Below are 11,665 nucleotides of genomic sequence, written 5' to 3' on the forward strand. Positions count from 1 at the left end.
GGATTCCTGGCACCAAAATGAAACATTGAAGTTAATTTGCATTATCTTCTAGCAAACTTTAAATTGTAGTAAACTAATTTAAATCAACTTGTTGAGTGTGAGACTGTCTGATTAAAAAAAAAGAAAGAAGCACACAGGTTGGGCAGTTAAATCATTTAATCTCCAGTCAAACAGTGCTGTATATTCTAAGTGACTTTATATATCACACCTAACTGTATAAATAGAAACTGTCATAACCTAATGTACAACACACTGGACATTTGTCATGCTGCTAGTTTGGTGTATAAAAAACACATATAAAAGTGTTTAGGGAGTCTGTAAACTTTTATTATTCCAGTAAATATCATCTGGGCACCACAATGTATAGGTCAATTTACATTTAAATAAAAAAAACAAACAAACAAATTGTTACATTCACAAACATACAACCACAAATCGAACTGTTAAATGAAAATACCCTCCCTTCAAACTATTTACCTCCCTTTAAGTCCATATAAAAGTGCTGAAAGTGTCTTCAATGCTGATATTGGCAAAACATTTTGTAATAGTAATCTATCCCTGGAATCACAATTTTTTTATACAATGGTCATAGTTTTAAAAAACGTCAGCAAAACAAAAATGATATCTCTGTGGCGGTAAAACTTTAAATATGCACAATTATTACGAAGCATAGGCAGCTTAAGGCATCATTATATAATAAAGAATGTGTATTAGCACTTTTCCTCTGTTAAACATACTGTTAGTGAAATACTGTGTGCTGTTACAGTTAGAGTAACACAAATCTGCAATTGTAAGAACTCAAATCTGCTTCACCAGATAATGGAAAATTCTGCATAATGAGGTATCTTTGGAGACATATGTGCTTTATAATTTAGTATACAGGCAGACAAGGTAAAATTATAAATTAAAGTAACCACAAAAAAAATCTGATTTAGAAAGAATACAGAATTACAGATAGCTGTTTTAAGAAAGTGAACGAAAGCAATAAATAAAATAAATAATTCCCCCAAAACTCCAAATTTATAGCCAAAGTCTAAGCTAGACATAAACACACAGATAGCCTATCCTAGAAGTATCCTCATGAAGGCCGGTTTGGAGAAAGGCCAGCTATACTCGTTTGGAACCGGTCCGGTCACATTGCACTCGAAGAAAGAGAAGAGAGGAAACCAGATTCGTGCTCGCCGGCTGTGCTGATAGGCCCGAGTGTTTGCTAGCGTGTGGTAGTACAGGAACAGTCTGGTGGTGATGTAGAACGCGATAAAGACGTCGATGGAGTAGTGTTCATGAGCCGCTAAGATGAAGAAGATTCCAAACAAGTTCAGGACCCAAGACATGGTGTGGATGAAGTTCCAGTTTCGTGGTGTGTCTTAAAATCACAAAAAGACACTGATCATACCACAGCTGATAAAGTTTATATGCATCATGCATGCAAGTTCTAGGTATTTCAATGAGTAAAACTCTCTACACTGTTTGTGTACACTTACATTCAGTCACAAAAAAGTTGATCATGGTGAGAACAACCGTGTGTCCGCTGAACATGTAATCGCCACATGTATGAACACCAGTTAAAGACATGCCAAACCCGCTCCAGATGTCCAGTGCACGCTGTACTTTTGCCCATGCATCACCATACACCTGCAAAACAAATATGCAGGATAATGGCCACACACACTGCACAGATGGATGATGGACAGGCTTAAGCGTAAGAGAGATATACATTTTCATTTTTGGGTGAACAAACCCTTTAAATTTACTGTGTAAGAAAACAATTCAAGTTTTAGTGTCAGTACTACATTAAACTACTATATTTAATGTTGAATATAATGTATAATAATGCAATGGGGGAATATTTATGGGTCCTGATGATGCCTAATGTTACCAGTAAAAAGTGTCCTACATTATTTTAAATATATCTAGTCAGTGACAGAGTGTAAGCATACAATTACTGTGTACAATAAAGCTGAAATAAAATACAATTGAAATAATAGCTGAAAGACTAAAGCTAAATGAAAATTTGAAATGTTGCCTTGGCAGGACGCAGAAATAAGTTGAAGCACTAAAATTATTAACTGGAAATAATAGAAACTAAAACTAAACATTTTAAGCAAATAATGCAAAAAAACACATAATGAAATGACTATATATATGAAACAAAAATTAACATGAAAAAAAAGCCAATTCAAAAGATAAATAAAACTAAAATAAGACTGGATCAAGGAAGATGGTCCGATCGAGAAGGGCTGTTTGTAAATATTGATATTATCCTCAAATAACAAATGCCTGTGTACTTTGCAGATAAAAGAGTACATTGTTTGATTTGTAAAGAAAAATTCTTGTAAATACATATGTAGAAGAGGTAATGTAAATATGACCAGTACATTAAAATCTCCAACATGACGCAACATTTCCTTAGTACTTCAAATAATACCACAGAATTTCACTAAATGCCTTGACTCAACATATTTCCACATCACCCTATTCAGCAAAGACACGTTACATTGATCAAAAGTGACAATAAAGATAATAAGAATGTTTATTGAGGACCAAATTTAAAACGTTTAATTATTACAATTTATTTAATCAGAAAACCGTTATTTTAAATGTTAATAATATTTCACAATATTACTGTTTTTGCTGTATATTTGATAAAGTAAATATATCCTTTGTTAGCATACGAGACCTTACAATAAGGTCTCATTTGTTAACATTAGTTATTGTATTTATTAATATGAACAAACAGTGAACATTTTTTTACAACTTTAAGCGTATAATATATATATATATATATATATATATATATATATATATATATATATATATATATATATATATATATATATATATATATATATAGTGTCTCTATATGCATGTTTCTCACCTTGCCTGAACACTGTAGGTGATGACCAGGTACAGACAGTGAAGTAACAAACATTGTGACACAGCGGAGCAAGAATACAGTGCCCATCAAATTACACAGTCTGCGAAAAAGAATGGACCTAACACAAACACATGAAATAAAAAATTAAAAAGATCAGGGGTCCACAATCAGCAAATCACTGTTTTACCACAATGAAAATACAAAACCAACTCTAAAAAGTTACTGTAAACACATCAACCACACACTATAGTATACATAGTCAAATTACTTCTAGAAAGAAGCCTCTCTGTCTGATAATGACTACCTCTATCAAACATGAAAATAACATTTACATGAGATTTTCAGAGTAATGAAGCATTTTCATAAGTTGGAGCAATTTCTGAAAAGAACAGTGTTGCAACAGTTGCGACAGCACAGCAAAGTTTTTTGTAATTTATTTAAAGTGTCTCTCAGTGCTGGTTTGCATTTTCTGTGTTTACCTGTGTTTATGCATCAACAAGACCAGCACTAATATGGAGCCCAACACCACTGCACATGCTTCAGCCATGGCGAAGGCCCAGGGAATTCTGGGAACACTGATACATAAATAAAGAGTCATAATTCTTGATGTTAACACTCTCAGCCCATACAAAAAACAAACAAGATACTGAGCATAAACAGAGATTAAAATGAAAAATGAAGTGGCCAAAAGTGTGACATTTTTTTCTTGATTAGAGGAATCATTATTTTTACCACTGTCACGAAGCACATTCAAAATAAAATTCAGGTAAAATTATATTTAAAAATCTAGAAGACAATCAAGCCTTTTTCCCACTAAATGAATATTTAAAGCTGCAGTCCGTAAGTCTTGCCACTTTGCCTCAGTTTGAAACCTGCAATTTGCAGAATTATCATCTTTACGTGGGTTGTGCACAAGCGTGGTACAAGAGTCCTGAAAAGTGAAGCTAAAGCGTCTCGATCGCCCCTAGGTGGCTGGATGCAGTATAGGTCATAAACTTCTCCATGCATTATAATGGAACATAGACAGACTAAACAATCAAATGACACTTAAAATAAATGTTTTCCAAAAGTTGGTTTCTGTAATTTTAGGCTGTTTTTATCACGCTGATGTTAGTTCAGGTGTTCTTCCTTTAAATAAGTTTGGTTTTAGTTACTTGATGCTAAAACTGAGGTGAGAGATTATTGACAGCTTCTCTGAGTGATGTAGTCACTGAGGCACTAACAGACATTTTTCAGGAATGGGAAGAGATTGGAGCTTTAACTTTAATCTGTGAAAGCATGTCGTCCATCTTTTTTTACAGTCTATGGCTGTACATCAGCGGCTCCTCAGCGCAGATGAATCTATGAGGAGTATGTGCTGCTGTTATTTATCACCACACTGATGTGGATACTGTACTTCAGAATTACCGATTCTACACCTTGGAGTATGACCAAAATAAGAATTTCGAAAATGTCATCTGAACAAGTAATAAACATGTCTGTAACTTTTTTTCTGACTAACTGAGAAAAAAAGGCATTACAATAAATTGCGCTACCAACGGTTGATTAAATCTAACGACCGCTTAGCTCATATCATATCAAACCGTGCAAATTATTATTATTGTTATACTCAAATTGTTAATGTTAACAACAACAGCATTGCGTATTTAGTGTGTAATAGCCTTTCCTGTAGATTTAAATTTCTGTACAGTCTAATTTTTATCTTTTGACTACGGGTGACACTCTAGTTGTCTCTGATGATTGTCATTTGAACCTTTCTGGATTACAATCTGCCATCAAACTGATATGTTTAATTATTCCAGCTGTGTGAAAAGGCTATAAATGACCCACCACCTGCAGCATCCTCACATGCAATATAGCCGGGACTCCTTCATGTATACAGACGTGACGTAATGATGTAAAGATGTAAAGATGAGAGGCACCATGCTCGAATTTCCCTCAGAAAGTTAACAGTGCTACTCACATTATAGCACACATTATTACAAGCTTACTGTTGTGAAGGTAAGGAGTTTGTTTTGGTCTCTGGCTTGTTTTGAACTTGCTCAAAAATAGATTTTGGATAATTTTCAACCAAAAAAACTTTTACGGACTTGTATTAAGATATATATAAGTTATGAAGATAATGTTGGCATAATGACACAGACATAGCCTGGCTTCATCCTCTCATCTTGACAGCGTTTGTCCCAGGCACTTTTTACTTCAACTGCGCCTGACAGAAGAACTTATTTTTCTGAGAGGATTATTACACTTTACAACAAATAAATAGGTTTTATAAAACCATATAAGTTCTGGTGGTCATTGAGAGTTGCTTTTGCATCCGTGAACGCATTCCAGCTGCTGGAGAGGAAAGCGTCGACATTTCTGATGGAAGCGGGTCGCACACTGGACTGAAGCTCAGCGTCGTGTCTCAAGATCGCGCGAGCTCAGTTCTGAATGACTTCTTACAGAAGAGCTGCACGACGGGTGTATCTTGTAGCACAGGGTCAAATCAGTAGGTTATATTGATCAGATCAAATCAGATTTGAGGGGAATATAAATGTAATATAAAATCGTGAAATTGCGCTCGTGGCGCGGCAGTATTTTGAACAACTTCCGAATGCTGCCGCCGGTGTGCTTACACTTATTGAAAACAATGTTTGAATTTTAGAGACGTCCGGTGTGCAACAGTGCGACCCCCTTGATGCGGCATGTCACAAAATGATTGCGATTGAAAGTCAGCACATGTAAACACCAGATCGGTTTAGATAACGTCACATGTAAACAGTGCACTAAATCTTTCAATCCGATTGATTTTAATCGAAATGACAAAAAAGTGTGCAAACGTAGTTACTGATTCACTGCCCTGAACTAATTAATAGAAATGCATTTTTGCAGAAGAAGTTTAAATAAATACATCCACCCCACAGATATAACTCACCTGTCTAGAAATATGTCTGGAAGTGGCGGGTATGTCCTCATGTCAGGAACCCTCTCATGCACCAGCACCATAACAAATGATGTCACTCCACACACCAGCATGGCGTAGACTGTACTGAGGGCAGTCTTCCAGTACTCCGGGTCCAACTGACCACAATACTGCTTACGCTTCCCGTTTGAATAACTGTGTTCACCACCAACTGTAGTGACCGTGCCATTACTGTGTCGGAGGTCTCCTGACCCTCGCTCTGTGAAGCCATTAGAGACTACGCAGTCTGTTCCACCACTGTGTATGGGAGATAACGCACTGACCTCTGACCCTGAATGCAAGAGGACTGCGTGTTGTCTTTGTAGCCTCCGCACAGCCAGCATCAATCTCTTGATATCACCCAGCACCTTAAGCTCCAGTGGAGGAGACCGCAGGTCAGTCTCAGAAAGACACAGGAGGCTGGCACCATCCAAACGGTGCGTAGAGCACAAGAGCTCCACATATTCACGAAACCCCTGTTCTCTGAGCCAGCCAGCTACCTGTTTACTGCTCCAACGCTCCACACCGACGTACCTGGAGCCCGGCATACCTGCAGAGACAGATGTGATTACACATAAGGATAAATTAAGAAACACACAAAACGCAAAAACTGAAAAATATGAAGGATTTTCTTCTAACATTCCATAACGAAGTATTTTCTATAAAAGAAAAAGTTCTGATTCATATTAAGGAAGGGTCACGATGGTAGTCCACAGATTTTTAGATTTTTAATTTTTTTAATATTTTTTGTAGTGGTGTTTTCAGTGATGTTTGGTTTTCCATGAAAGGTAGGGTAGGCAATTTTCGGAGAGGCTAGCAATAGCGAGCTAGCTTTGAAACCATAAGATCCTACTCTCCATTCAGAGTGTCTCCAAAGCCATGCATTCTTCAAAACACATTAACGCGTTGTGATAAAAATATTTAATATAATGACCTCAGAAGTGGTCAAAGGGTTATTCAACATGAAACAACATAAAATGCTGACTAAGGATGCTCAGGTCAAAGACCATATTAGACTTACCCCCAAAGTTATTAAAACAATAGAATAGTCTTATGATTAGCTTAGACCACACCAAATCAATCACTCTCTAGTCGCTAGTCACTCTCTGCTCTCTCTGAAGACAACTGTCCAGTGTCGGCCCCCGTAGCTTCTCTATGTGTTCTGAAACCACGTATATGTCTCTGCAGGTTAGTAATAGGTGTTACTACATCAGTGGGCGTGGCCATAAACAGAGGGACTGTGTTACCTGATTTGCCCACATCACAGTGTGGGTAGGGTTTAGGGGTGGGGTCAGGTGGGTTAAAGTTTAATCTTTACCACACATGCTGTTTAAAAAAAATCAATAAATGTATATATATTGAGCGAGTATATCATGAAGATTTTTCCAAACCGTGTTTTTGTCTTATCCGGAATCACTATGGTACACATATAATAAGTGTTTATATTCCCGCTGCGGATTAGCACCGTACCGGCGAGACTCCCATAGACACGAACAGAGAGAAGTAGATCCGGCTGCAATGTTCTTCCGCAAGACGCATGCGGTTCTGTTTATGAAGACTGATTGTGTCTAATTGTTCTAAATGAATTTATTGTTTAAATTAACATTTTAAAAACAACTTTTCTATTTTGATTTAAGAAATTGACAGATGATGCATACATTTAATAAGATTAGACAACTGCTCTTATAATGGTAAAAATGCCCCAGGACATTAATTTAAAGGGACAAATATCGTCCTGTAATGGGAAAGTTATAATTGGAATTTGTTTGATGGATTAGAAAGTGCTCCTAAATTTTTGACTGTGCTCCTAATTTTTTTTTATTAGGAGCACAAGTACTCCTCAAGAAAAAAGTTAGCATAGAGCCCTGTTTGTGCACACACAGCTTGAGGAAAGATTTGCAGTAATAAAATAATCATGCTTTACACACACAACGCTCTTCCGAACTGGACTATTTGCCTTTTTTCGGCTACAACTACGTTCCCACGGGACTTCAGTGCAAGATACAGCTAGCCGTCTAAAACAGGTGAATTTAAACAATGGCTAAGTGGCTAAACGCATCTCGTTGTCATGTACGGGACCTGTTCATGTTGGACAGACATTTTAATTGCCTTTTGTGTCTGTTAAGAGGCACAAAGACACCCTTTGCGTGTATGCCCCGTTTTAGCTGAGTAGGGGCTCTGGGCATTAACTGTAACAGCTCCATGTTGGAAGGTCCAATCCGGTTCGTTTTTTTTTCCTATAGACTACTCACGAAGGTATAACAATCAAGATAAACTTAAACATTTGCCGGAGCTGTCCTTTAAATCACTCTCTACAGCTCAACATCTTTAACTTCTCTCTCTGAATCCAAAGGTCTGTGTACAATCAGTACTATCCGAGTAACTCATGCAATCTTCAGTGCTAATACTGCTTATTCTGGAGCTTGAGTGCTAAAGTGCAGAGTTTCTGACAAACACACAAGGGACTATTTCTTATCAGGGACTTTGTGTAACCTCTGTAATCAGTTCAAATTATGTATGAAATTTGATCAGTGTGCTAGGCTGAATAAAGTCTAAATTAACAAACCTAATGACTGCTGCTCGCCTGTGAACTGTAGTCCCTTCAATTGTGTGATCTCACTATATAGACAGCAAAACTCTTAAGTAAAGCAAACTTAAGATCTTGATCGGAGATGACGTCTTAATTTGAGTTCAAATGTTTACACCTGTCATCAAGGCAAAGGACTTGCTATTTGTACACAAACAGGATCTGATAACACTGATATCTTAAACATGTTGAATTACATTACACACACAGACTCTTATTAGTGTTCTATTTTAGACATATTGACAGGATAAGCTAAAAAAAAAAAAAGCCCGCTTTTCTAGCCATGCTAAGTAGATGATAATGATGATGACGACAGAATTCTCATTTTTGGGTGAACTATCCCTTTAAATGTCCCGCATGTAATACGTTTGACAGGTATGTGCTGTGTGTGTATGTTTACTGTCTAAATCTACATTACTGATCTGATATTAATATTAATGTCAAACTGTCAAACATATCATGACATTCAGTGTGAAGAACCTTAAATCAATAATACTAGATTAAAACAGCCCCAGTCAATTTAAAATTAACAACGAAATGATTAGAATCATTGGATTTGAACACGCACACATAGAAGAATACTGCCACTCCGTACCAAGAGCCATTATTGATTCAGGGACACAGGGCAGTTAAAATCAAGCGTCTGTCCTCTTGCACAACACTGCATGAACAAACAGCATGTTGTTACTAAATCCAGAGGCATTTGGATGAGTTTTATCAGATACGTCTACTGACGTACATCAGCAGTTTTGGTTAAGTGAAATTAAGTATTATTCTAAGTGAATTAGAACCTACAAAATCCTGGAAATTACAGCAGCAGAATGAAGAAGTGAGGATACAATCTGCATAAATACATTAAATACGTCAAAAGTTAATTCTGTGTACTACAAACAGAAAATTGTTAAATGATTTATGTATAGCCCATTTAATATGCATGACATAAGCCTTCCCCAGATTAGTTATATAAATTGGGCCAACATATGGATTTCTTTAAAAAACTGACAAAGTACAAACAATCTATCAAACTAAACTAGTCATTTGGGCTAGTGAAGTTAAGGCAGCCAGCAGGTGGGTAGCCTTTTGAATTTAGTATCATGTCATTACATTGTTTAGAGGTTAAGAAACAATTTTTTTAAAATTATATTTTATTCATATGTTATGATATGTCCTCATAAGTGGACACCAGGACATTGTTTAAAATACAAAATGACATGACAAATATAGATGTATAGGTAAAAACGATGGGATTTATTTTAAATTCACCATCAATTTTCAGGTTTCAGGATTTTTTTAAACCAAACTTTATTTAAATATGATTCTCAACTATGTTATGAAATATATAACGGAATGAATTGATATACCATTTTACTCCTATGCAATATGTGGGTAAAAAGGCCATATGGGTTCCATTTAATGCAAAGTATACACTGTACCCATTTTGCATTAATGTTTTCTTGGAGCAAAATGTAATGAAAAAAATAAGTGTAATAATGGGAGTAATAGTAGTTGTCAAGATTTTCATAATAATATCTAATATTTTATAGGAGCATTTATTGCAATTTCTTTCTATTCACTTGTTCTGTCTCCCAAAATGCCTGATAAACATGATTTAAGTCCCGGTGTCCTCTACAGTGGACATGTATGAAATCAATGCCCTGTTTTGTAACATTAAGTTATATTTTCCTGAGAAGGTAATTTATAACAAACAATTAGAAAATTAGAAAATCAGATTACAAAATATTTTATTACAAAATATAAAGACCAAGGAGAAGTTATTGTCTCAAATAGTATCACTGAAAAGCCCTGATAGTGCTCTTTACAGGACATCCATACTTAAAACTGTGACATGTATGGTCAGGTGAGAGAAATTCACTAAAATCCTGGTACGTGGACAGTGACACCCATGAGGTTAAACAATTTGCATGAAATGCAAACACAGAAATACAATTTAAAAAAAAATATTTTATCAAAATCTTTTAATTGTTTTTCTAACATCAGACGCTAGGGGCGGCAAAGACAAACTGGACCACGGGCATTGTAGCCTACTGGCGACTTGAAAGTTACTACTTATAGAAATGTAATATCTTCAAAATTGAAAAGCCAATTAAGCTTGATTAAAGTAGCGTTTGGACTGTGACCACCACCCGATTCCAGTTTGTTACGAGCTTTGGCTCCGGTGTCCGATGTAGCCTACCGTGTCCATCTGTTTGACAGCAATCACAGATTCGACTGTGAACTAAACCTGCTATCCCAGAGGCACGACCAAGGAACCCAAACTTTCAAAACAACACCAAATGGTTCTAAAATGGACACTTGAACACAAAAGGAGATGTCAGACAAAATGAGTCATTCAATTCATTTTAATTGTATGGAAAAAGCTACGACGACGCCTTTGACGGGAGAAAAAAAAATCCATCCATAAGTTTAAAGTGAGTAAATGATACATTTTTCATTTTAAGGTAAACTATCCTTGTAGAAACAGAAAAGAATAGCAACTCCATAGAGTAAATGCGCTGACTGCTTATTTTGTCTTTCCGTAGGAACAAGACAAGACATTCCCATATTTTTCCCGTATAGACTCCCACACAACGAGAAACGCTCAAACTCTAAAGGGTTAAAAAAAGCACTGACAAATCTGACTGTCACAGTTGGAGGAAGATCGAGTGTGTGTTGTAGTGATGGGAATTGGTTGTCCTATGAGCTATGCTCTTGTCTTACCCTGTTTATCCGTGCGGTAATTTAAATTATCCAGTTGTTTAAAAATCCTCACCTTGCAATCTCGAGCCACATCAGCCTTCGGTTTCTGAGTCACTGCCATGCTGCCAGTGACGCCCAAAAGCATGTAAACAGGAATCGTCGTCACACGACACGCCCATTGGGTGGGGCTAAGGAACTCCAAATATGGAATTGTTCTAAGCAAGAACTTGCTCAAGACAAGTTCTGTGCAGTTCTAGACCGCACCCTCATTGAACTTTCTTATCCTTGCTTATCTTGTTTTACACGCTGTACCTGAATGCGATGTACTAAAAATGCGTTAGGTACTAATGTTTAGGTTTAAAGAAATGCTTAGTTATGAGACAGGTAGATATTTTTGTTGTGTTTTCTGAAAGTTTGTAGGCAACTAGTGGGTTTATTGAGTGCTTAGGTGCCCATAAAAAAAAAAAAAAATTAATCAACGCTTAGAGATATTTGTATCTCACAGTCATTTATTATTAGACCAATATAATGTATTTAGTTTAAAACAGTTTTAACCAGT

At 36.3% G+C, this 11,665-nt stretch overlaps 1 protein-coding gene across 1 annotated transcript; it reads right to left on the reverse strand.

The window, feature by feature from the left end:
- Positions 1-305: 305 nt before the first annotated feature.
- Positions 306-11,267, reverse strand: samd8 (sterile alpha motif domain containing 8). Its single transcript, XM_067455662.1, has 6 exons — positions 11,180-11,267; positions 5,796-6,372; positions 3,358-3,453; positions 2,879-2,996; positions 1,485-1,635; positions 306-1,366 (listed from the first exon to the last, which is right to left on the reverse strand). Exons 2-6 carry the CDS (start codon positions 6,368-6,370, stop codon positions 1,062-1,064), a joined length of 1,245 nt encoding a protein of 414 aa, XP_067311763.1. The 5' UTR covers positions 6,371-6,372; positions 11,180-11,267; the 3' UTR covers positions 306-1,061.
- Positions 11,268-11,665: the final 398 nt, after the last annotated feature.

Source organism: Pseudorasbora parva, chromosome 10, assembly GCF_024679245.1.
Source record: "Pseudorasbora parva isolate DD20220531a chromosome 10, ASM2467924v1, whole genome shotgun sequence".
NCBI lineage: Eukaryota > Metazoa > Chordata > Actinopteri > Cypriniformes > Gobionidae > Pseudorasbora > Pseudorasbora parva.

Bases quoted from the DNA above. Each gene is read 5' to 3' on its own strand.
- samd8 (XM_067455662.1), bottom strand. From the start codon at position 6,370: ATGCCGGGCTCCAGGTACGTCGGTGTGGAGCGTTGGAGCAGTAAACAG. The intron at 1,636-2,878 runs GTGAGAAACATG...TTTGTTTTGCAG, and splicing joins ACCTACAGTGTTCAGGCAAG to GTGTATGGTGATGCATGGGC. The intron at 1,367-1,484 runs GTAAGTGTACAC...TGTGATTTTAAG, and splicing joins CAACTTTTTTGTGACTGAAT to ACACACCACGAAACTGGAAC.